This window comes from Brassica rapa, chromosome A09 (genome assembly GCF_000309985.2).
Source record: "Brassica rapa cultivar Chiifu-401-42 chromosome A09, CAAS_Brap_v3.01, whole genome shotgun sequence".
Classification (NCBI taxonomy): domain Eukaryota; kingdom Viridiplantae; phylum Streptophyta; class Magnoliopsida; order Brassicales; family Brassicaceae; genus Brassica; species Brassica rapa.
This window is the reverse complement of record NC_024803.2, coordinates 14,619,821-14,646,534: the sequence shown is the minus strand read 5'-3', so window position 1 is coordinate 14,646,534 and position 26,714 is coordinate 14,619,821. Positions and strand designations below refer to the sequence as shown.

The window sequence follows — 26,714 nt, the reverse complement described above, 5'->3', positions numbered from 1 at the left end:
CTATGTGTATTTAATAAGCTTTAGTCTAAAACATGTGGAAGAGATTACTAAGTAAGATTGGGGAAACTATGTCAAAAAAAAAGTAAGTTAGGGGAAACATCATGAGGTCTGAATGTGTGTGCGACTCTGTATATAGGAACCTTTCAAATTCAGCGTCACCATTTTGCAAAGTAAGAAAAATGAAAGAAGAAACTCGTGGAACAAAGCCGTTTAGACGCATTGTTGTTGCAGCTTCTGTTGCAGATCCTAATGAGAAAGAACATATTGTTTCATTACTCATGAGCATGCCCCCATTCGCGCTCTCGAATGTTTGCTGCAGCTTTGGGTGTTGAGGTCAAGAAGAAGAAAATCTCTAACATCAGAAGATGGGATCTTCACAGGAATCTCTCTGAACGGCTATCCAATGAGAGCTTAGGATAAAAACTGTAATCTGTTCAACTTTCTTTAACTTGTTATGAAGAATAGATAGCTATAGATAAAATCATAAAATGAAAAGTTCATCTTCTGGTCTTTTGTGTTTGTGGTTCTTGTGTATATAAACTCTTATCAGATTTTGTAAAGCTCCAACCCAAAATCTATAAAACATTACTTTATATAAACTAATGTTTTTAATGATAAAATAGTAAGATAATAAAAATATTTGATTATCAGGAAATACAACGTTCAATAATGGATATAAAATGTTTTCAACCAAGGCATTTTAATTTGTATACCCCTGCCTCCACAATCTTTTATTTCCAGCCTCTTTCTTTTTTGGTTATATCTTGAGTTGGTTTCTTCATGGGGCATAGCCTCCACCGCCTGAACCACCACCACCACCGTGACCGCCTCCACCACCACTTCCATATCCACCTGCTGCACCACCATAACCACCTCCATCACCACCACCACTTCCATAACCACCTCCATGTGCTCCACCTCCACCGTAAGCTCCTCCTCCACCACTCCCTCCACCGCCACCACCTCCATACCCTCCGGCTCCTGATCCACCTCCAGCTCCTCCTCCTTCACCGCTTCCATAAGCACCACCACCATAAGACCCTCCACCTGCTGATCCTCCACCACCTCCATGTCCACCTCCACCTCCAGCTCCACCTCCATACTCACCTCCACCCGCGCCGCCACCTTCACCAGTTCCACTTCCGTAACCACTAGCATGCTCACCTCCACCACCATAAGCCGATCCTCCACCGCCTCCACTGCCACCACCTCCCCCACCAGCATGACCACCAATTGCACCACCAGCTCCTTCACCACCACCACTTCCATAACCACTAGCATGATCTCCTCCACCGCCATAAGCAGCTCCACCACCACCACCACTACCTCCACCGCCGCCACCAGCATGACCACCATAACCACCAGCTGCTCCACCATAACCTCCACCTCCGCCTTCTCCTCCTCCACTAGCATACCCACCGGAAGAAGAAGCTCCACCACCGCCTCCACCCTGACCACCACCACCAGCATGACCACCATATCCACCAGTTGCTCCACCGTAACCGCTACCACCTCCTTCTCCACCTCCGCTAGCGTATCCACCAGAAGAAGAAGCTCCACCACCGCCACCACCGTGACCACCACCACCGCCACCTGCATAACCTTCAGCTCCTCCATATCCACCACCACCACCTTCTCCACTACCGCCCCCATAACCACCACCACTCACTCCTCCATAACCTTCACCACCACCATGTCCTCCTCCACCGCCACCACCATGGCCAGCGGGCATAGCCCCGTATGTTAAGAGATTCCGGCTAGTGGCGTAGCAAATGCCAACGCCGATTATAAGAAAAAAGACAGTCGAGAGAGCTTTGAGAGAAACCATTGTTTTTGAGTTTGATGAAGTAAAATGAAAGGGCTCAGTGAGGTATTTATAGTGATTGGGGTTTGGTATCTTAAGCCGCGTTCAGTGTAAAAAAGAGTGGTTGATGAAGCACATGCCTATGACTTGAAAAGTGTAGATTTACTGTCCCCACCATTACTCCTAATTTTGTTTTCAATCTCTTCATTTTTCTCCAAGTTAATCAATATTCTTATAAGATGTACGTATTATAGCAATTTTAATGACCAAGACGTCAATCTAAATCGTTAGAAACAAACCCTAGTTACAAATTTAAGCTGAAGATGTGATTACGGATCGGCCTTATTTAGCTAACACGCGTGTATATTCGACACCTAGGAAGGTCTCCAGCTCTAACATCGACTATGAAGGAGGTGAGAATAATTTATTTAGTCCTCGGCCCAAAATGTTATAAATCTGTCATTATGTGGCTAAAAAGTGTAAATCAGCATATTTGTTAAGTCCTTTATTTACTGAAAACGTAAGAAATATAGGGTGGATTCCGGTTGAGAGAACATATTTTCCAGAGAGTTAATTGCATGGTTTGAAAATTGTCTTGAGAAAATGTGCATGCTCATGAGGTTAGAACTTGAATAAATTATGTCCGATTTTGGCATAAACCATACTCTAGAATGCTTTTTTTTTTAAATCAAACTCTAGGGTATTATATTACCTTTATCAACCATACTTCTAGAGTGCTTTTATACTTTTATTAACCAGTAGAAATCTTCAACTAAAATAATTAGTTTGTTTTTTTGGCACTATGAATGTATTAAAATAGAGTGTTACTGATATACATTGTTAAAATGGATATAAAAGTATCTTTACCAAAAAATATGGATAGAAAGGTAGTTAGAATATCATTAACAAGATACACTATCGTGAAGTATGGTGTTGAGTATTTCAATTTGACTTCTATATCCTCCATTAATCAACTAAGAGTTTACCAACCCATTTATTCCCGAACCAAATCCTCTTTTACTTTCACCTAAAGTTTTCTTTATTCTTTACTTTCACCAAAATGTAATTATGGTCTTGCGTTGTCATATAATTAACTAAACTCCATTGTTGCATAAGCGATTAGTCGTTTGGTTACTCTGAAGATGAACAATGCTTTAGTTTTAACTTTTGACGATAAGAGTTTCCAAGAAACATGTATTTAGGTAAAGTACAGACCCCCAAACCTTTAATCACATAGTTTACAGAGACAGTTTAGACTCCAGTATACACAAAGAATGAAAATCTGATTTCGACGGAAAAGATTATATATATTAGTCGAATTTACAGTTATGGGTTATTGGTAGCCTTTGTATCACATTTCCTCCATTGCTCACCGAATTTTCAGAGGACCATTTTTTCTCAAACCAATTTATCTTTTATTTAATTTTATTGCAATTAAATTTTGATTGCAATTTATCTTTTCTTTCTTTATCTTTAAATCTTTTGCTAAGAGAGATATTGCATTGAGCTATAAAAGCACTTAGTTTCTCATAATTAAGACATATATCTTGCACTAACTGAGCTAATCTCTTACTTCTGTATCATCTATATAATGCCAAGTCTATATTCTACATTATTTTAATTAGTAAATACATGCTTCGTCTTTTGACATGATCACGTAAAATATTAATCACCTATAGAAGAATGCGTAGGCTTATCACTCCAATATGATGAGATGTCTCTTCTAGAAAGCTGAAATCAAATCATAATTATTTTAATGCACGAAACATTTTTTTTTAATGCACGAAACTTCGGTACAGAAACATATACGAATAGAATAAAGGTTTTTCTGAAAGACTACTACTACTAACAATCAAAACACTAAGCCCTTTTTTCATAAAAAGAAAAGAAAACAATAAAAAAACCTTATTAATGCGTCTTAGCATTGCCACTAAGATTAGAAGAAGACCTGTCGAGATTTGAGACTTTTGTGCTGTCCAGCCAATGACCACTTCTCTATTACTTCTTCTATTTTATTTTAATCCAGGCTATAAGTTTATGCACACGAATTAAAAAGTATATATAATTTTATATATTTTCAAAACAAAAATTACATATATATATATATAATTACATATATATTTAACCATTTTTCAATCAATGGAAAAATTAAGCAGACAATTTTATTAATAATTTTATATTAAAACTCTAAAACAATTTTGAAACTTTTTTTTTCTATGCAACGACAATTAAATCGAAACGAAAGAAGTATGTCTATAACAATACGATGAAATAAATATTTACCAAAATAGATCAATAAGTGTATACACTACACGTTTTCATTGAGAAAACTGTATGCATTAGGCACTATCCAAATAACATTCATTTATTAAAGTAAGAATAAAGATGCTTGTTATAATATGAAATTATATGTTTGAAAATTTAAAGGCTAACTGGATAGTTTCTTGAAATTTAGTTTCTTTGATGATACAGTAACAAAGGCAACACTTAATAAAAATGCAGAATAAAAAATATAGATTCGTGATGAAATGTGGAACTATATTACATGAAAGTTTTTTACTTTAAAAAAAAAGATGGTATATTAACATATTTTGAAAAAAAAAGGCACTATATATAGTAGAATGCCGTAGTGTAACTCAACACTGTAAAAATTGTGTGATTTGTAACAACCTGCATGATCGCATAATCATATTTTCATTACGTCGATTACCAATCAAAGTTTGTTATTTAATCATATAATTTAATAGAACATAATTTCAGATGCAATCCATGGTTATTCAATAGATTATTCCAAATTATGCGTAGTAAAATTATAACGGTCTAACCGCCCACATCAAATAGGCCATCACGTCCGTTTTCTTGGCCTTGGGTTCCATTTCGGCTGACAAACCGTGCATTAATTTTTTTCAATGCGAAAGTCTTATATACTAACCATGTAATCACTACCCAACATTTTTCCGTGCTTTGACTTCATTCGCACGGTATCGCAAATCACTTCGCGATAAATCACCCATCCTTTCACTACTCTAGCCCATCCAAGTACACTTAACTCTAGAGTTCTAAACGGATGTATGACGGAAAAGATAAGTCAACTTTGGTGAAATAAATAGCCAAATAAATTCTATTAAGCCTTTTCATATATCAAAACTTAGGATGTTACAATTCACCCTCTCTCAAAAAATGCAATACCCTCGTTGCGCCCCACGACAGGTCTCGAGACGTCTCTCGAGTCAGAACCAAGATGGCTAACCTGACTTTGATACCACTTATAATTTTCTGACCGCCCATGGCTAATGGGCCACCCACGCCTGCTCTCTTGGCCTGTGGGCCCGTCTTCTCTGACGAGCGGTGCGTTAATTTTTCTAAAACCTAAAAGTTTTGTTTGCTAACCCTGTAATCACCATCCGATTTTTCTCTGTGCTCAGTAGCACGGTATTGTGAATCAATTTTCGATAGATCACTCATCATTTCTACTTCATACCAAAAACGTTTAACTATGAAGTTTTAACGGATATGTGATGGAAAATATAAGTTAATTTTGGTGACATAAGTAACCAAATCAATTCTCTTAAATCTTTTTATATATCACAACTCAAGATGTTAGACATGTATTGCTAAATTATATTTTTTTCAATTAAGACTAGTTAAATACTACTAGACATGTATTGCTAAATTATGTTTTTTTTTTCAATTAAGACTAGTTAAATACTACTTCACCAAAGAATGTGCTATTCAAAGCTAAAACTACTTGTAAGATATTAGTTTACCAATTGAAATGAACTTCAATAAGATTTCATACGTTAGTAAATTTTTTTTTGATTGATAGTTAAAAATTTGGACTAGTTTTCGATTTGTACATGTACCCTTGTGCAGAAATCATACTAATCTTCTATGTATCGTTCCACTTTTATCACACGTCCTCGAAGGGACCGTTAGTAATTATTTTAAAAAACAATCAGTGTATAAAATACACAAATATTAGCATACACACTTGAATTCTTATAGTTACTATAATATTTAAATTTGATAATTGAAGTATAAAATAATTGATCAAATTACCTTCTATGTTCTATACAAATCTATCATGTTATCCAACCACATAAATAGACGATAATATCACAAATAAAGACAAACTTTTTTGTTCATTTGACTATGCTCATGGGGTAAAAGTTTACTGTATATAAAAATTTAACAAATAATTTATTTTAACAAATGAACATCTTAAAGAAACAAATAAGTTGTTCATTTGACTATGGTCATAGTGTGTAAGAAAATTGACAAACGAAGAGCTCAAGCTTTTGGCATTGTCCAAAGATAAGCACCCAATTTACCCATAATTGGTTTCCAGCAAAATACAGTTTTGTTCCATTGAGAGATGAAGGTAATGATGATACGTAGATACAGACTTATACATATGAATGGGTATATGTACAGTTTCATCCGCAACACAAAGTGGGAAAAAGCACACACCATCGTTGTTGAAGATTGGCGTGGAGAAGTAGTAGGACCAATACTAGTACCATAGTGCTCCTTGTTCTTTCACTTATTTTCACACGCTTCCCCAAAAATGCTTAATTACTGTGTTTTCTCAATCGAATCATAAATCCTATAGAGGAGTTGATGATCAAGAAAGTGTATTCATTTGAATCATGAATCAGCAAGTTTGATCCGTAAGAGAGGTTTAACAATCTTTGAAACTCTTTTTCCTTTTGAACATCTATTCTTAATAGTTATCTAACATAATTAGTCAAAGATTGTTCAAAAATAAGTTCAGTCCAACAACTATTTCTCCATAACCTACTTTAAAAAAATAAACCAACTCTTATATAATTACATCTAAATCTACATATTTATTCCTCTTACGTAACATCTTCTTTTTTTTTCCTAAATTCTAGGAACCCATAACTTCCTTTTTTTCTTAGAACTTTATTTATTTCATTTTAAAACTGGTTAACTAAAAATACACATTTTTATTATAAAATAATATGGATTGATGTAAAGAATAAACTTGCTTAATAATTACACAAGAATTTGGCATAATAATTAAATTAAATTTATAAAACAGTTTTTAAAAAATTAAAATGTTAAAAATGAAATTAATACAACCCTAAACGTATAAAATTAATATACTAACAATGTAATATATATTTAACAGAACATATTAAAATTATTTTTTCACATTTTTCAAAAATATTGTTCGTTCTTCGAGGTGGGTTGGGGCGGGTTGTTGTTCGGGTATATAGTTCATGTCTAATAGAGTACATGACTTTATTTTCCGGTCGATTCCAAAATTGGTTTTTTAATACGATTATTTTTGACTAATTATGTTAGATAACTATTAAGAAAATATAATATGTTACAAACTTAGGAATAAAGTTTAAAAATAATTTCTGAAATACATATAGCATAATGTAAAGTTATGCAACTTGACATATTTAAAACTAATACATCTATCAAAATTTAAATTAAATATGATTATAAGAAAAACACAAATATGCTTATAAGAAAAACATAAATATGATTAAAAACATAAATATAAAAATTAAATGTTAAAAAAAAATATATACCCGCCCTTTTGAAGAGCGGGTCAGAATCTAGTACAATCTTTAAAACTCCATTTACCAATATTGAGTACAATTACTATCAACTAATTAACACTAGACGTAACATGTTGGATTAGGTTGCCATATGTCACAATTCATAAAACGTATTCCTCGATCTAGTTCAGCTAAGTCTGATATGTATTTGATCCAATGGTGATTTAGTGTGATCCTGATTTTACGACTCGGTTTGGTTTAACAGGGTTGGTCCACCTGTTTGGCCTATAAGTGAGGAACCGAGCCCAACCCTGATTCTCTAAAAACATTACAACTCTAGACGGATCAGACTAGGGGTGGGCGTTCGGGTACCCGTTCGGGTTCGGGTCGGGTATTTCGGATTTTCGGGTATTTCGGTATAGAGGTCTAGAACCCGTTCGGGTATTTCTATACTTCGGGTCGGGTTCGGGTATTTTTAGTTCGGATTCGGTTATTTCGGATCGGGTTCGGATATTTAGATTTTGAAAAAAAAAATTAAAATTTTCATTTCTCAAGTTTATTGTATTTAAAAATATAACTTTTATTTAACTAATTTTTTATTTTTAATAGATTGAATGGTTAATAGATTTGGACATAACATTTTAAAACTAAAAAGACACTAATTTAGTTATTTTTTTTTAATTTTGGATATAAATTTTTGTTAATTTTTGAAATAAAAAAACTTGACATGCATTTTAAGTGAGTAGCAAATCATTTTTTCCGTAATTGTATGTATATCATATGAACTTAAATTATGTGTAGTATCAATATAAATATTTTATATAAAATGAGAGATATAAACTAGAAACATAAGGTTAATTATATATATGTTCGGTTATCTTCGGATATCCATTCGGGTTCTGGTATTATCCGTTCGGGTTCGGGTATCCAATCTCTCCTTATTCAATACTCGTTCGGGTATTTTGCTACTTCGGTTCAGATTTCGGTTCGGTTTTTTCGGATCGGGTTCGGGTACCACTTCGGATATCGGGTAAAGTGCCCACCCCTAGATCAGACTATGGCTTTTGAGTCCGTAATAACTCACTGATCTTTAGCTCCTTTCTAGCTCAAATCATTATTGGTCGGAACGTAGCGTTTTTGTACTTGAGAGTCTTACCGAAAATTGCACTAGGAAAAAAGCGTTTGGTCCCTCACCGACAATGGAGATCACATAGCCTGACAACAACATACAACAACAAAAAGTCCACTACTTGATTTTATGGTTTCTCTCAGACATGACACGTACCGTTAAAACTTGAAAACAAAACAAAGTGCGTATAGATAGGATTCGTTCCGGGCTTTATGATGCCTAACCTATCCTATCTTTTTTCTTTCCTACTTCTCCTACTACCACTCATCAATCTGTAAATCTATAATCGTTGCTTTCTTTCTTCGTAAAACATAAGATTAAAAGGGTATACGTTAAATGAATAGTAGAGTACAATAGTAATCAAATAACAAAATCATTATCACAAACATGATTAGTATCCTCTCCTAAACCTAAAAGTTTATGGTAGTTTGAAAATTATAGACTTTGGTGGTAGTTTTGGTAGATAAAACATAAAACATAATAATCTAATAATAAAGAGTTACTGTAATTAAAGAAGGTGTATGATTCATTTGGGGATCTGATTCTATCAAAGCTTAAAGCTTTTGACGATAATTATGGTAACATCTTTCTTGTTTAGAAGAAGCTTGAGTATGACCAAGATGAGAATTACAATGTACTGTTAAATTCTCTAAACCAGAATCATCTAAACAATAACAGAGTTAAACATAATCACAATCACTTAAAGCAACCAATTATTACAATATAGAGATCTTTACTCCGAAAGGAGCAGCAAAGATCAAATTTTGAGCTAGGAATCAATCATTAGTAGAAGACACAAAAGCTTCAATTTCAGCAATAACAGAGCTAAACCTGGGCCTATCCTTGGGCCTAACATACAAAACGCGGTCGTTTACACCGAACTCACACATCCCAAGCTTTCCTCTCTTCTCCCACAATCTCTCACCGAACCTACGATGAGCAAAGTAAGCCTCCGCCAAAACGACGCCGTTAGACTCCTCCTCCTCCTCAACCACTTCCACCGGCAGTCTCTCGTAGTGCTCGACTTTGATCCCTTCCAACTCGTCAAGCCTCACAAGCCCGCGTTTTGAAACCGAGTAAAGCTCGCCGCGGATCCGTTTACCCGACCCGGGTTGGTTGATCAAGTAAGGGATCCCGTAGAGACCCGTGCGAGCGGGTACGATAACCGGGTCGTGCGTTGGCCGACGTAAACGGCGTCGTTCTTTGAGATGAGATCCTCTAAGAGGAAATGGTTCGGGTGGTTTCTTTTCAGCGTTCCGTACACGAAAATGTGGTTCGCGAGTGCTCCTCCTCCTCCCATGGTTTCGCGACGCGAGGCTCGGGATTGAACACGGTGGCTGCCTTGTCGTAAAGCTTATTTTACTCGTTTATTGTGGGCTTTTTAATAATCTCTAATGGGCTTTAATGTCGTGCAAAATGGATATATCAATATATATATGGGCTTAAAATCACAGTATCGACTGTGTCATGCGTATGGCATTTAATTTGTTTTACTCCCATTTCAATTTCATTTTCAGTTTAAACGTACTAAACACTGATTGAATTTGACTTGTGAATAAAGAAAAACTTAGAATCTTATTATTAACATAATCCAAAATTAGGCCCAGTAAATGTTGCAGAAGCTGTTAAGGCTCTTGATAAAAAAAAGCTGTCAAGGCTCATGCAAAATGAAGTAACAAACACAGAGGACAACGGCGAGAAAATTGTTAAAACAGCTCATATGTTCTAGCTCAATTCAAACTAGGAGTGAAGGCAAGTAGAAGACTATGGGTGCAACTGGATTAAAAGTTTTTGGAATGAAATTGTTTGGAATGGCTTATTCCTACAAATTTCAAATTTTTTTACCATTTGAATGAAACAAAAAACAAATCTCATTCCAATAATTCTTTTTGGAATGTCTGGAAAACAATGAAATGTAGTTATAAAACATTCATGATTAAAAAAGTTCATGAATAAGTAGAATGAATGGAATGAAATTCAATTTTCTTATTCCATAACTTCATATATTCCATTCATCTATGTTCCATTTTTTTAATTACATTCATTCATGATATTCTTTAGATTGGTAACCAGTTATAGCCTATGATGGGTGCCTATGCACTCAGTAATTTTCATTTTTGATTATTTTGTAAGGCAAATGAAAGGAAATTATTAGGTAAGTTCTCTGGGTAAGTTGCACTCGCTAAGATTATATGCAATGGGAAATTATTCAACAACTCCAGTGGTGAGTTGAATAAAAAATAAAAGAAGACCAGGATTAAACATGGTTGAAAAAATTCAACCGGTTGAATCAATAAAAGTAAGAACAAGACATGTGACATTAATATATTGGGTAGAAAAAAACTTTTTTTATTAAAAATTAAATGGGTATATACGGTGGTTTTTTATTGATTGTAGTGGTTTTTGCTCTCTTTTTTTCATCTAAATCATTTGAGACCAATTTTTTTTAGTAAAATATTTTATTTATTTATATTGTTTTTACCAAAATTTATTATTTTAAAAATTCTACAATTAGAAACTTATTTCATTTGATTTGGACTCTTAAACTTCATCTCTTTTTATGGAATAGATTTAATAATAATTTTAAATTATCTTGTGTTTATTACTTGGAAAATATAAAACAAAAAAATATTTATTTTAAAATTTATGTAGAATTATTTATTTCGATTTAAATTTATATATATATATATATTGTTATTCTTAATAGAGAATATGTAAATATGCAAATATAAAAACATATTTTTAAAAAGTTGTGGGGTATTTTAAATAGATAAAACAACAAAATATGAGAACATCATTCATTCATTTTTGACCAAGAAAAAGAACTCTTCATTAATTTGGGTCCACCAATGAGATCATCTCCACATAGTGAAAGTCGAGTGTGTAATGTGCGTTCACATGACTTTTTCATCTTTTGAATAAAAGAGTGAAGAGGTCGGCAGAATTTGCTTGGAGTTTTGAGATTAATACATTATTTTAATACTAGAAGTTGATTGTTTAGCAGTAGCAGCATTTTCTCATTTTTATCACACGCATGTTTCTTTTCTTCAAAAGGCGATGCAATAGATATTATATTTGTCCTCATTCCTCAAGCAAATCCAGTATCTATATATTGATTATCCATAATTTGTTATAGAATATAAATTAATGAATAACTATTCTAGCATAGAAATGTTATTAAGATAAAAAAAATCACAACTAACTTTCCTATGTACATAATTTTTTTAAGTATTTTCCAGCCAGAAATATTCTATATAATCAAAATGATGGTGCAATAACATTTTGACAACCACCTTGGTGGATACATCTTTATTTTTAGTATAATCTTTTCTTACAAAATTACCTCTTGTAACCAGACAAATGATTTGTTTGAGAACACGGATCATAGACAACACTGAGCTACCAAGGAAATAGAAGTATAAATATACATGTCATAGTAAAAGTTAACAGGTGAACAGTGCCGATGACTTGTTTCCTCCGAGACATTGGATGGGACCGTTGGTAAGTTATAAGCGTTAATTTGATAGTATTATCAAGTAACACGTATTACACAAAATTTTCAAAAGAGTTCTATCAAATATAATGTGGAATTTCTAGTTAACTCTACTGAAATTTGAGATTTTACGGTATAACATTTCAAAAACTTTATTTAAATTAAATATTATAGATATATTTTGATGAAAAGAAAAACAGAGTGGCACCTGTTAAGATGTGACGGCGAATAATAAAGGCATCTCCAATAGCTCTATATTTTATTAAAATAGAGTAACTATATAATAAATGTGAATTTGCTCCAATGATTTACTCTATAATAGAGTTACACTATAATATAGTGAAATATAAATGAATGTTATTTTGTTTACTTCAAATATAGAGTAAAAAACAATATTTTTCTATATTTTACTCTATTATAAAGTAAACTATTGGAGCAAATTCAATTTTATTATAAAGTTATTCTATTTTAGTGTAAAGTGCCCGCCACTGGGTTCGAGTCTTGGCCACTGCGGAATTTACATATGGGCTGCAGCATCCGAGACTGAAGACTGTTACACAGTGAGCCACATGGTGACGCCCTGGCAGCGTCCTTGCTCACTTCGGTCTCTAGTCTGGACCACCTCGGTGGGGCCAGGATACTCGGTTAGCAAAAAAAAAAAAAATATAGAGAAAAAGATGACCCTCTATTGGAGATGGGGTTAATAAAAAGACAAAAAATCGTTCATAGCTGCACCAAGTAATAAGTTGCGTTCGAACACTATTTCTGAATGATGACAATATAAGCTTTAGGTGAATTTGGACCGCTTTGAACGCTTAAAAACCCTACCATTTTACAGGCTCGTACATCAGTTAAAACATTTTAGTCCACCGAATATACATTGAGAAAGGATGTAATATCCGTACAGAAGACTTGAGTAATAAGAATTGAATAGTAAGTCAACGGCCAACGCGTAGAAAGCTGCAAGTCCCACAACAACCAATGCCGGTTTGCCTAACCGGTTGGGTGGCCTATGAAGACCAGTTCGTTTGATATGTAAATTCCACACAAGATTATTACTTAACCACATGTACAGTTTCACTAAATCTGAAAAAACCTTCATTAATTTGATTTGGATTTCCAAGTTACGGTATATATCTTACTCTTGAGTCCATTATGAGGCACATTGTGTGTTTATCTTAATATAATTACAATTTTACAAAACCGATATTCCGATTGGTCCCATAACCATATAAGAGAAGAAAACCATACAATATGGGACTAGTGAGAAAGTGTGAATATTCCTGAGTCAGATATGGCGTGGCGTGTCCAATTGCTTCACCTTTTTTTTCTTTCTTTCGAGGGCCACCGGTTTTTCTATGATATTTTTTGCTAGCTTTATCATAGGATACAAAAAAGTTGCTCATATAAACTTGAAATTTTGAAGTATCTTCCAATCGTTTACAAAAATAAAATGAAAGACATCATCATTATACATATAAAGATTATGACATGACAAACGTAGATCTACTATGATTTCGTAAAATGATTAACTATTATAGATGTCACATGACAAAATGATATTTTCTTCTTATATATTCCTAGGATTGACTAAATTTCAGTCGATAATCACATGAATTCAAAAACAAAAATTGTTTATCAAATGCCATGAAAAATGAAGATAGGCTGTTATTATCATGACGGATTAATAATGCACCTAAAGTATCTTTTTCCTTTAGTATAATAATCGTTTTGCCTTGTTTCATTTATTTATGATGCATGTCTCAACAGACATTTAAGCATGATGACTACATAAGTACATATGTCTATGGCCTTTAAAATCTAAAGAAATATCAAAAAATTATGGTGTGATTCATGTAAGTAAGAATGTTTACTTGCCCATCAGGACAATAAATGTTACAAGTGTGCATGCTTCATGGAGGATGAGCCTACACAATTAACTTGATATTTAACTATCCATCGATTAATTAATAAAGAACTGGACTACGTATATCTTGTGAGACAAATATATGAGTGACTCTGGATTTCGGTGAGATCGATATAGTTAAAATTTGTTTTCTGTCCGCTTAAAACAACTAGCTATTGACCAAAGTAAAATAGATTAGTCAGTATATCAATTTCGTAAGGATTTAATCGAAAGTCTAATTAATCAAACACTTTAAAAAAAATTGTCGGAAGTGAAGTTCTCATTTTGGATTTGTGTTGGATTTAGTTATAATTGTTATATTTTAGTGGTAATATTATTATGAACAAATTAAACCTGCGTCGATTCCAATTCAATTTTCTTTTGGATTGAATATATTATTTTTGTTTTATTCGAATTGAACATCTATGACTAGGAAGCTTATAATATGTATGTCTAACTAACAACTAAATTTTTATATGATTTTAGTTCTTTTTCAATTATTTTTTGGAATGAAGCTCATCATTCATTTGGAACTTCCAGAGATCTTTCTTTGTATTCGTTTGTCTGAGACTTAATTTCAGTTTTTTATAGCATTTTTTGTTTTTTTATATCTTAACAATAATCAAAATAACCTGAAACAAAAATAATTTTGTCTTCTTAGGGGCGACTGGTTTTCCCGCTACCACCCGCAAACGCAGTTTTTACGGTTGGTAGCGGTTGTCGGCGGTTTACAACAATCACTCAAATCACTCAAATAGCTCTAAACCGTTTTAAACCGCTCCGAATCTCATAAATTCAAAAGCTTGCTCTAGCTAGCGTTTGCGGTTGCGGGAAGGTAAAATTTTTTTCTTTTTTTTTAAAACAATATATATACAAAAGTAAAAATATTTAATAAAAATTTTAAAATTGAAATTATGAAAATATTAAATATAATAGATATATTTTAATTAATATTATAAAATTTTATAATATAAACAATTTCAATAAATTTTCAAAAATTAAAATTATAACTTTTTAAATATAAATTTTATATTTATTATAATTTTATGATTTTTGATATTTTTATAATTATATTAAATGCAAATATTATTAATTTATTATTTGACTGTTACCGTATTTGGTAGTTAACCAGTCATAAGTCACCCGCAAACGCACCAATTTTTAACCGCAGTATCAGTCGTACAAATCTCTTAAAAACCGCTGGAAACCGCAACTGCCCGCATCCACAAACTCCCGCAACCGCAACCGCTGTGTTTGAACCAGCCAGACCCTTAGTCAATGTTTTCAGTTTGGTTTATTTTCGTTCATATCGGTTAATTGTCTACCTATAAAGTTTTTATAAAAGAAAATATTGCATCAAGGACGGTATTAGTTTAAATCGAAATTCCCTTTCAGTTGATACCTGCTGGAATAGTTTGTATTGACTTTGCGATTTAGGTTTCCTCTTGATTAATTAAATTGAAACATCAACCAAGCAGGCTCAAACACTAAAACATAAATGGGCAATGAGTAATCACTCATCTTCAAACCTAGATTTGTGGATTAATCTCTTCCTTTCACTAAAATAATATATGGACTACGTTAGTCTCCAAATTAAGAAGCTTAACTCTCTTTGTATATGTATCACATACAAGTACACAACATTGGTCCCTCTCTTCCACTATCAGTCTCTTCGTTGTGTAAGTACTACTTAATTATAAAGTGCAGTTCACTCACTTTCCAACTCATAGTTATGATTAAGCGTATAATTAAAATTGAACCTAAACACTTTCATATATACAAAAGCATAAATGATTCATGACGTAAGCAAAATTTACTTTTAAAAAGGTACAGTACAACTTCCGTATATTAATAATGTTGAGATTTTTAAATTTTATTAATTTATAGAGATATCAATTTACAAAAGTTTTTTTATTTAAAATTTTAATTTTAAGATATATTTATTTTAAGATATATTGGACCATACGAAACTAAGTCACATTTTCATGGTCACCCTACAAGAATATGAGCTATTTATTTTCGGCCCATTTGAATACCCGGGAGAGAGTCTATCCGTGGACTGCATTTCCCACCCAAGAGTTAGGTCTGTGTCTTTAATAGACTCGGGTTTAACCTTTTTGGTTATAAAAAAAAAATATAAATAATTCCATTAAGAATGTAAAATAAATAATATAATAATAAGTTCCTACTTATATAAAATATGTATACATATAAATTATTAATTTATAATTTTAATGGGACCATATATTTATATAAAATTTTCTAAAATTATTATCTTATTATTTTATCGATTTTTGTTAAATTTGGAACCGGTCAAGTTTAAACCGGCAAAATTTATTAATTTATAGAAATTATTAATTTATCGAGTATTAATTTATACAAATTTTACTATAATTTTGCATCGTTGTCACATTGTGTGAGCGAGTAGGTTTACCGGTTAATTAAACTGCTTTCTATTTAAGATTAATTTAAAGAATATAAATAAAATGTATATAAATAACAATAAAGTAACATATTAGTTTATATTTTTTGGGTTTATCATGTCTTTAAATTTATCAATATGTAAAGATATAATCAACTATAAATAATATGTAAGCATGCATTACATAGTTAGATACTTATTTGAATTTTGAGGGTTTACTGGTAAATTTTGATTTTTATAGATATACTCCGTTCCAAAAAGAGAAGTTATATAAACTATCATTTTAATATTTTGAAAGAATCACTTTTAAATTATTTAAAGTTCTGAATATAAAATAGTTATGATCTATACAGGTTTTAAGCCATATTTATATAGTATTTTGATTTTTAAAATCGTGGTAGTTAGAAGATCAATCTAAAAACTTGTATAATAGAGAAAAAGACCAAAATAGCACTAAATCAAGTTTTTGTTCCTAAACTAGCACTCAAGTCCAAAAGTTACAAAAATAGCACTCAAAGGGTGGGGTTTAGGGTTTAGAATTTAGGGTTTAGGGTTTAGAGTTTAGGTTTTAGGGTTTAGAGTTGAGAAGTGAGGTTTTGGGGATAAGATTTCAAATTTTGAAAATAAAAAAATTTAAATTTTTCAAAAGATATAATGCTATTTTGGTCATTTTAGTTTTTGAGTGCTATTTTTGTGATATAAACTTAGAAAGGTGCTATTTTGGAGATTTGCCGAGTATAATATCCCAACACTAAATCCATGCATAAACAAAATTCAGGAATGACTAATCAAACAACGTAATGCATGATAAAATAAATTAATGAACACATTTAGGCGAACAAAATTTTGCTGAATGGCGTTCACAAGACACTAAAATCTAGATTTCGTAGATAATTTGTTTTTAGTTTTTATGTGCAGAAATTTTAACATAATTGTTTTAGACACATCTATATTATTAAAACTGAAGTACACTTTAGTAATGTTTGGAAACATGAATAGTACTATAACTGAAAATTGTTTGGAAACGAAGATAGCAGTACTACATTAATTGTATTTCCATATTTCAGTCATATTAATTATATTGTCTTAACAATATTTCACATCATTAATTATATTACCATAATAATAATAGTGTAGATTTTATTTAGTAGTTAATCAATATTAGTTTTGTGTCAATTATAAAATCAAAAAAGTAAAATAACTGAGTTTTGCATAAGGTTAAATGTTTGTTTTAATTTGTTTTACTATAACATTTTTTTTTCAATCAGTGGAAAATTACGTAGCCAAAAACATAATTCAAAAACATGTTTAGTGAATAAAATCATAACTTAAATCAAAATAATAAAAATGAATTACATTCATTGTCACTTAATTTTTCACTCAATATAATTGCTTACTAAATAAAAAAAAACTCTTTCAGTTTCACTTAATTTAGCAAAACACATAAAAAATACATTTATATTAGTTTATAAAATCAGTTAGGCATGAACACTAAATATCCACTTAGGTACGAGTCGTTCCTTTCGGGTATCGTTTTATTTTGTTTTAAAATTACTCACTCCTTGAATATTATAAATTTATGTGTAGGTTTTGAGTTGAATCTTTTTGAGTCTGGATGAGTTTGGTTCTGATGTATATGACCCTAAAATATCTAAATAACCAATGTATTTGAAACGGGTTTGGATATTTGTACCAAAAATAACCATATTATCTGATTCGATCCGGATCTTTTGAATACAATTAGTTATATTACGACATATCTAAAATATAAAACACTAATTATGAAAAACAAATATTAATGTATAAAAATATAAGTATAGTTTTATTTTAGTAATTTCATTAATTATTTTACTTTAACAATATATCACATCATTAATTATATTTACCGTAAAAGTAATAATGTAGATTTTTATTTATTAGTTAATCAATATTAACTTTGTGCAATTATAAAAAAATATAAATGTAAGATAACCGAGTTTTGCATATGGTTAATAGTTTGGTTTAATATGTTTTACTAAAACTTTCTTTTGTCTTAGTTCCAATTGGTGAAAAATTACATAGAAAAACACATAATTCAAAGGCATAGTTTATATGAACAAGATAATAATTTAAATCAAAATAATTAAAAAGTATTACATTTATTGTCACTTAATGTTTCACTTCATATAACTATTTTATTAAATAAAAAATTCTTTCTATTTTTCTTATTTTTGCCAAATATATAGAAAGAGTTTCCTTTTTAATCTATTTGCAAAATCAGTTAAGTATGGACATTCGGATACTCATTGAGGTACAAGTTGTTTCTTTCGGGATTAATTTTTTTGGATTTTTAAATTAGGCGCCACTTGGATATTATAAATTTATGTATGATGCTTGAGTTGGATCCTCTCGGGTCTGAATGATTTTGATTTTGATGTGTAGAAATATAAAAATATTTAATTAACCAATGTATCTGAAAAGAGTGTATATTTGTACCAAAAATAATCTTATTACCCGACTCAATCCAAATATTTTGAATACAATTAGTTATACGACGACACATCTTAAATATATAACACTAATGATAAAATAACGAATAATTTATAAAACCGTAAAAATTAACACCCGCACGGGCGTGCGGGTCAATCTCTAGTAAAATATTAAAATCTGAAGAATGTTATGAATAAATAAAAGTAGATTTTTTTGGTTGAAAACGTAAAAATGTAAATAAATTGGAATGTTATGATTTAGAAAACCCAATTTAAAAAATAGAGAAACACACATATACAATGAGAAAACAAAGAATCATGTAATGGAAATTAAGGATAAGATATGAGATGTCAAATTGCAATAATGGAGCAATACTTTTCTCAACTTTTTCAAAAAAAAAAAAGTATCAAAACTTTGAAATAGTTAACAAACTCTAACAACCAAAAAATGTGATGACTATATAACAATTTACAATGGAAAAAAAAGGTATATAGTTATGAGAGATAAGACCGAAGGAGGACAAAAAGATATTTTAAAAATACAAAAGGAATAATAAAAGAGAAGAGCCAAGGAGAGTTCCTTGAAGCCAACGCATCTTACGCTCGGAGTTTAGGTTCGGAATTAGGTTCGATTTTAAAAACCAAAACAATCTTAGGCTCAGATGTTAGGTTCGGTTAGTCGGCATAGGGAGTAGAATAAGGAGGAATCTTTCTCTTTCTCCTCTTCTTCTCTCTAAAACCCACTCTGCAAGAAACCCATCTCTCTCTCTCGCTTTCTTAAACCCTTTCTCGCATTCTCTCTCTAGAACCCCTTTTACTCAGAAAAGTCTACTCTTTTACCGCATTCCGACAATGGCCATTGAAGACCACGAGAACCCAAATCGAGAAATCAATCCTAAGAACAGAACAGTCATGGTATGTCTTTAAAAAAAAGTCACCTCTTTTTAGATTATTACATTGTTGACTCATTGTTCTGCATTGTCTGCTCGCAATGTTCTTCAAGTTCTACCGATTCATTATTTGATTCTAAGATTTATTTCAAAACTAGATTCACGGCTTAAGTATTTATCGCCGTTCAAAATGCTTTTCTATGAAATTTAGAAAAACCATCAAAGCCTGAGAGAACTAGTCAAGAGTCTCCTTAAATCTATAAAGGAGAAGACTTTATGATATGTTTGAACTCAATGGTGTTTCTGGTAGATAAGAAGCTGACGAATCATGTTGTTAATGGTTTTTTTTTTTATTATCAGGGAGGTGGTGGTGGAGAGGAGGAAGAAGGGAAGTGGTGGCCTTCATGGCTGAAACCTTTACTTAAAGAACCCTTTTTTGTTCAATGCAACTTCCATGGACACTCACCTAAGAGCGAATGCAACATGTATTGTTTGGACTGCACTAACGGCTCCCTCTGCTCTCTCTGTCTTGCCCATCACAAGGATCATCGTACCATTCAGGTGCGTTTGCATTTCATATTGTTAGACTGCTTTTGGAGAAAGTTTGATATTGAATGTTGCTGCTGGCCTTTGATTATGCAGATAAGGAGATCATCTTATCATGATGTGATAAGAGTAAGTGAGATTCAGAATCATTTAGACATCTTCAGCATTCAGACGTATGTGATCAACAGCGCAAAGGTTGTGTTTTTGAATGAGAGGCCTCAGCCTCAGCCTAGACCTGCTAAAGGAGTTACCAACGCCTGCAACGTCTGTTATCGTGGCCTTGTCGATGATTGCTTCCGCTTCTGCTCTCTTGGCTGCAAGGTACCTTTCCCTTGCTCACATTTCAAGTCTATGGTTTATTTTACAGAGAAAAGTTTGAAACTTTTGATTTGGGTCTCTTCCTTTTCTTGGACTTATCTATAACTCTGAGCAAAGAGTCTTTTTTTTCTTTCTCTTTTCTGATGTGTTTTGGGAATTGCAATCAACAGGTAGCAGGAACTTCTAGAAGCTTTAGGAAGAGAGTGAAGAATGCAGAAATGGAATCAGAAAATTCAAGCAACAGTTCAGGAGTAGAGGATAACATTCCAAATCCACAGAGTTTGACCCCATCAACACCTCAACTTCCTAGTTCTACTTCTTTGAGAAAAAGACCAAGGAAGGGAATCCCTTACCAATCTCCACTGCAATGAGGTTTGGTCGCAAAGAAGAGGAAGGTTGTGTTAGACTTCAAGGTTTCTTGTCACATACAAATATCCTCAAAAAGAAGGGTATAAAGCTCAATATAAAAGGTTACCAAAGAAGGGACTTAGTTTTGTGTGCTATGAAGTAGTCAAATAACTAGTAAGTGTATATATATATGGCCATCTTTTTGTATATTCTTATGCCATTGAGGCATGGGGGGGGGGTTTTAGGGAGTTAAAGTGGGAATAAGACATAATATTGAGGGCTATTTAGTAGTTGTTTTTTTGACAAAGTACTTTGTGTAAATTTAGTTTTGATTGATTATATAACACAATAACAAAAGTTATATATTTTGTTTTTGAAATGATTATTGGACAAATCGGAAATTATATGCAAACGTTACAATTTCTAAATAGTTTGAAAACCAATTAATCAGCTCAAACTTCATTGTAGCATACCAAACTTGATAAAATTGGCTACGTCCATCACAAAATAGGCCTAGTGATACTATTGTTGACAATTATGTTGAATCTACTTGTTTCTCATATATGTCACTTCCCAGCTGCGGTTTCTGCGCAGCAAATGGAGGATGCAAATGTAGCACATCGATGGTGTTGACATGTAGTAGATGAGTAGCCGACAATGTTTCTTGCAACCCTTTCATATGCTCTTCTCTTTGAAGCGGAATTTTTAAATATGGGGAAACATTAGGGATGTCCATGACTTTTATGGGTTAAACAATCACATTGTATTCAATTTGTAGAAGTCAGGCGAGTGGATAAGAAGAACGAATCCCTGACATATTGACATTGCTTGTCTGCACCTCGAGCATTATTTAGTACTTATCTATTCTTAAATGATGTTCAGGACAAAAATGTTTTATCAAATTAACACCCCGATCTTACAAAGTTTTTACCATTGTCTCGTTCTTCGTGCTCCTATTCAGGTTATTTACCGTTCCACACTTCCCTATGAGTCCGCACATACGGTGTTCTATATAAGAACAACCTTCATCTAGTTGACAACATTCTTGAGACATCAGCATGACCAAATTTCAGGAGAAAGGTAGGTGAGAAAGATATATGACTAATGACTATGGCACGTAATTTTAATAACGCATGGTACGTTGTATACAAGCATAACTCGAAACCGATTGGTCAATCAATCTACAAGCATCACTTGGAATTGATAGTGGTCGTTGGAAACAAAAACAAACAAAAAAACAAATGTTAAGCAATGTAGTTAGACAACGAAGTGTGAACAAGATAAAAATATTGAGGGTTTTAAGTATTGGTGGTCGTTGGCAATGTCTCATGGATGTGAATTCGGTTTTGAAGATTATATAGATAATCACAATATATAAAATAATATTAATTAACAAATGCAAAGTTTTGCAAACTCAAACCAAAGAGATACACCAAACATTCTTCCAGTTACACCAAACGTTCTGGTCATGCGTACATATAAAAGATAAAACTACAAACGCCGAAACATAAAGAAACTAAAAACTTAGGAACCCAATAATTTAAAGAAACATTCTTCTCAGTTTTGCCACCAAACTTCTCAGCCCGATCATGTATAACCCTGCCTATATTTCCTGAAAATATCTTCAGTTTTCGCATTTCGAAACGCGCAGCAGCCGATTATATAAACGATTATCAACCCGATGAGCGCCAAAAGGAGAAAGAGATCGGCTTTTAGCCAATCTACCTTAAGATTTGCGAGCAAACCGGCTTTGCAAGAATCACAAGCGTAGCACAAAGCGTTTTGGTCATTGCTCCACTGTAGACAATCCATATCTGCAGACATATCTATGGGACTTATCCAGTACGTAGGGTTCACGAATGTGAATCCACATTTTGTTGGGGGCTTGCAGCAACCAGACTGAAAAATAAACAAACAGGGTAAGATTTAAAAATTATTTTAAATATGGGGAAAAAAGTTGTTCCGCGTGACTGATTAAAGTTCACCTAATGGGAAAGATCTAGAAAAGTGGTGGATTTCATTTTATTTTAATCGAAAGTTTAAACTTTTCCAGTTCTCGTTCAGACAAAAGCCTATAATAAGCTAAGAATCAATGTCTGTTTTGGAAGACAAACCTAAGCAGCAACGCATCAATTCTATATACATTTTGCATTACCGCCCCGTTTCTTTCATTTATTCGGTTTTCAACCCCAAACTTATTTTTTATCCTATTTACACCATAATTTTCCTCGATTAACGAGTTACACTAATTAAACGACAAGGATGCGTAGATTGCGGCAAATAACTAAGAATCCTCCAAAACTTAAAGAACAAAAACTAACAAAAAAGTTAATAAAGAAAAAAGAAAAAAAAAGAAAGAAAGAGATACTTACTTGAATGGGAGTAAGATGAGCATTGAAGAAATCTAGAGCCGTAGAGAATGTCTGATTCAGTTCCGAACAAATAGTAGTAGTACTCAAACAAGTACGTATCCTATCCCATTTGTAAGATCTCTGAACTCGTCGACGTAAGTAACCAGAGAAATCTTGAAGACTATACTCAAGATAAGCTCGGCTTGGTTCCGGATGACCAGAGCCTCCTTTAATGGTGACCATGTAAATAAATCCGACAAGAATACCTAAAAGTACGATGAGAGCAAGCATGGCGATTAAGTAGACAACGAGAAGCCAAGTGATTCTCCAGAACCCTCCTATGAAACCAGCAAGACCCACAAGGAGGATCAAGATTCCGAGGATTATTACTGGCCATTGAAGGAGCTTGACGCATGAGTTTACTGCTCCGGTGGTGAGCCAGATCCCGGCGCCGATGACTGGAATAGAGAGGAGGACGGAGATGAAGTTTATGCAACAGATTACATTGTTGCTTAAAGGCATTTTTTCTGGGCGGAGAGGAATATTAACTCTTTCGTGTTCTTGAAAATTTACAATAATTGTAATAACTTAGGGAGAGAGAAAAAATGGAGAGAAGAAGGACAAGAGCGAGAGAGATAGAAGATTTCACATTCACATGTGAGAAAAAGTGTAAAATGTTTTTTTTTGGTTAGATATAAAGGATTTAGGGTAATAATAACATTTGAAAAAATTAATTGTATTGAACATAAAAGGGAAACTAGCTGAAAATAAAAACAATGTGGAAGGTACTTCGACTTTGGCTGAAGTGGATTGCTAAATTTTTTGAATAATTTTTTTTGAAAAGACTTGTTCTGTTGATTCCATAGTTTCTTACTTTCTTTACCATTTACAACCATTCCAAAAGATTTACAGAATTTTTTTTTTTTTAAATTCCTCTACAATTTTGATTTGGATTAAATGGAATGAATTTGTTCCGTTTTAAAACTAGTTACATTCATCTTATTTCATCTAAATTGATTTCAATTAATTTCATTTCATGGTTACCATTTAGAGTTTTTATCTCCTTTCTCAAAAGAGAGAAAAAATCAAAACTTATTTATTACACATTTGAATGCATTTTCAGAATCAGTATATTCCTTTTCAAAAATTGAACATTATAATACTTGATTATTATGAAATCATAAAGAAATTTTTTTAAGAAGATGCAAACAAAAATAAGATATGCAAAGTGTTCGCTTCTTAGTACTCTTATCCTACTAATGTTTAAGGTGAATACATTGTAATTTTTATTTTAGTAAATTAATAAATTACGAAGGAAATTAGTGTAAGTAATAGAAAATTACTCGAAAAATAAATAGAAAGTTTTATAAAAATTAAGAAATTGATATATTGATATGTGTGACAATTTGGTATGAAAGTGGATGACTTTTTTTCTCCGCATGTGACGGTTCGTCAATACAATGTTCGATTGGATACTGTATTATAATTTTTTAAGTAAATAGTACATAACAATCAATTCACATGAACAACACATATCTAAAGAGATTCTAAAGGTTAATTTCTATTATATTGTTCTCAAATAGAATGGCACAAAACAAAATACTATATTTCAATTTTGAATTGTTATTTTCCAAAAGTGGAAGATAACAATCATAAAGAGTAGGAGAACATATGATTTGCGGAGATGCCATCGTCCATCTTTTCCAATTTTAAAACTTAATAACATATATATCCTATACTATACTACATTATTTATCCAAATGGCATACTCTTTGTTTTACTGGTTCACAATATTTAATACTTTCTTGGTCTTTGTCGATTTTCAAAAACTATAGTATTGGTATGTTGTTGCTTGTAATTGATTAGTCTTGATAAATAAATATAAATCAATTGGTTCATAAAAATGATACACCAACAAAATATAACACATGTTCTTTACAGTAAAGTCAAATTTATATTCTATGATCGTTAAATAGAATAGAACAAAACAAAGATTATATTGAAGAAAAATAATCATGAAGCGGAAGAAGAAGAAATATGATTAGCAAAGAAACTGTTCGAGTTTTCGTAGTTGATGAGAATTAAAAACCACACATAAGATAGAAGCGAAGAAAAGACGATGTGAAGAAGTAAAGAGATCACGAATAGTGGCGGTGATAAACGAAAAAAATAGTGAAGACTAAAATGATGGAGACGTGGTGGAAAGAGACGGTGGCGACAATAGTGGAAGAGAAAACAGTGGTGGAGACAATGGTGGAAAGGAGATGGTAGCAACAATGGTGGAATCGATGATGGGTAGCTAAGAATAGAACAATATGCAATTTCGGAGGTGGTGATATTATAACTGGAAGTGATTGCGGCAGAATAAGAAGTGACCTGATCGAACATGGAGCCGATAAAATTGTAAGGAGAGAGAGCATACAAGAATTTGTGGTGCGTGTGATAGAAAAGAGCAAAAGGAAATCAATACTAATTACACATAATATCATATCCAATCAGTTGTACTGGTTATAAACTTAATTTCTTTGGTTGTTATGTATATGTAACCTAATTTTTCTATAACAATTAACAACTCCTGAAGCGAACGTTTTCGATCACTATTTCAAATAACTTTTTTTTTTGACGTCTCACTATTTCAAATAACTTTTTAACGCTAAAACCTAACAATGAAATAAAATCAAATAGACTTATAGTCAGATTTGATGTGTATGTTTCCCTTGAAGAAAACTCCAAATAAAACTATATAATTATATTAGAAACACCATTGTTATTTGAAATTCTAAGAATTAGTGATTTTTAATAGATTTTTTTTTCTAGAATAACATTACAAAGTTTTATCATAAATATAGCACACAAATGTTAAATAACCAAAATAAGTTTCATTAAAGAGGTAAAGAAAATATTTGTACCCATAGATTTAACTAATTTATACTTAGAATTTAGATTTTGGAAGTGGAGTCTGGGGAAATGTGAGGTTTAGGATTTTTTTAGAAAAAAATTAATCTTTTAAATAATATATTTTAAAATAGTTTCAAAAGAATTTTTGGATTTCCACAATAAAATTTCGAAAACAAGTTTTTTGACAAAATATTTTATGAAAAATAGAAAAATCAAATTGAAATTTTTTTTTTATTTTACATTTATATATTTGTAAAACAATGATAGAAAGATTTTTTTTTAAAATAAAACCTCATTTATATATCAAATTGACTTTATCTCATTTCTTTCATTCTTTGTGTGGGAAATAGGCTGACTCTCCAGCTAAACATGTTTATCCTTGCTTGTTCTAGTCATTCAGCCAGAGTAAGCTTATTTAAGGTATTCATGAATTGTTGCACACGAAAAAATTAAAACAAATATATGTATTTCTAATAATATAGTAATTTTTTTTTATAAATTAATAATATTAAGAGTATGATAATTTCTTAATTTATAGAATTATTATTACCAAAATAATTCTTATTATATTTTTATTTATAAAATATTTCAATTTTTAAAAGAA

General features: G+C 31.9%; 4 protein-coding genes and 1 non-coding gene across 5 annotated transcripts; 1 reads left to right on the top strand and 4 right to left on the bottom strand.

Moving 5' to 3' along the window:
• Positions 1 to 576: 576 nt before the first annotated feature.
• LOC103839581 (glycine-rich cell wall structural protein 1.8) lies at positions 577 to 4,991 on the bottom strand. Its single transcript, XM_009116082.3, has one exon. The coding sequence runs from the start codon at positions 1,826 to 1,828 to the stop codon at positions 779 to 781; it is 1,050 nt and encodes a 349-aa protein (XP_009114330.2). The 5' UTR covers positions 1,829 to 4,991; the 3' UTR covers positions 577 to 778.
• A 641-nt stretch (positions 4,992 to 5,632) lies between these two features.
• On the bottom strand, positions 5,633 to 5,734 carry LOC117128812. Its single transcript, XR_004452203.1, has one exon. It is a non-coding gene; the product is annotated as a U6 spliceosomal RNA (small nuclear RNA).
• Positions 5,735 to 9,100: 3,366 nt separating this feature from the next.
• Positions 9,101 to 14,734, bottom strand: LOC103839582 (putative gamma-glutamylcyclotransferase At3g02910). Its single transcript, XM_033280994.1, is given in 2 exon segments — positions 9,101 to 9,620; positions 9,623 to 14,734. Coding segments are annotated over 2 exon segments (522 nt in total). The 5' UTR covers positions 9,771 to 14,734; the 3' UTR covers positions 9,101 to 9,246.
• Positions 14,735 to 18,945: 4,211 nt separating this feature from the next.
• On the top strand, positions 18,946 to 21,243 carry LOC103839583. Its single transcript, XM_009116085.3, has 4 exons — positions 18,946 to 19,674; positions 20,010 to 20,210; positions 20,292 to 20,516; positions 20,684 to 21,243. The coding sequence occupies exons 1-4, from the start codon at positions 19,612 to 19,614 to the stop codon at positions 20,882 to 20,884; spliced, it is 690 nt and encodes a 229-aa protein (XP_009114333.1). The 5' UTR covers positions 18,946 to 19,611; the 3' UTR covers positions 20,885 to 21,243.
• A 980-nt stretch (positions 21,244 to 22,223) lies between these two features.
• On the bottom strand, positions 22,224 to 25,511 carry LOC103839584 (protein TORNADO 2). The gene is made up of 2 exons (XM_009116086.3): positions 23,234 to 25,511; positions 22,224 to 22,760 (listed from the first exon to the last, which is right to left on the bottom strand). The coding sequence occupies exons 1-2, from the start codon at positions 23,732 to 23,734 to the stop codon at positions 22,449 to 22,451; spliced, it is 813 nt and encodes a 270-aa protein (XP_009114334.1). The 5' UTR covers positions 23,735 to 25,511; the 3' UTR covers positions 22,224 to 22,448.
• Between the last annotated feature and the right edge of the window lie 1,203 nt (positions 25,512 to 26,714).

Bases quoted from the DNA above. Each gene is read 5' to 3' on its own strand.
- LOC103839581 (XM_009116082.3), bottom strand. From the start codon at position 1,828: ATGGTTTCTCTCAAAGCTCTCTCGACTGTCTTTTTTCTTATAATCGGC.
- LOC103839583 (XM_009116085.3), top strand. From the start codon at position 19,612: ATGGCCATTGAAGACCACGAGAACCCAAATCGAGAAATCAATCCTAAG. The intron at 19,675-20,009 runs GTATGTCTTTAA...TTTTATTATCAG, and splicing joins CTAAGAACAGAACAGTCATG to GGAGGTGGTGGTGGAGAGGA. The intron at 20,211-20,291 runs GTGCGTTTGCAT...TTGATTATGCAG, and splicing joins AGGATCATCGTACCATTCAG to ATAAGGAGATCATCTTATCA.
- LOC103839584 (XM_009116086.3), bottom strand. From the start codon at position 23,734: ATGCCTTTAAGCAACAATGTAATCTGTTGCATAAACTTCATCTCCGTC. The intron at 22,761-23,233 runs GTAAGTATCTCT...TTTATTTTTCAG, and splicing joins CTCATCTTACTCCCATTCAA to TCTGGTTGCTGCAAGCCCCC.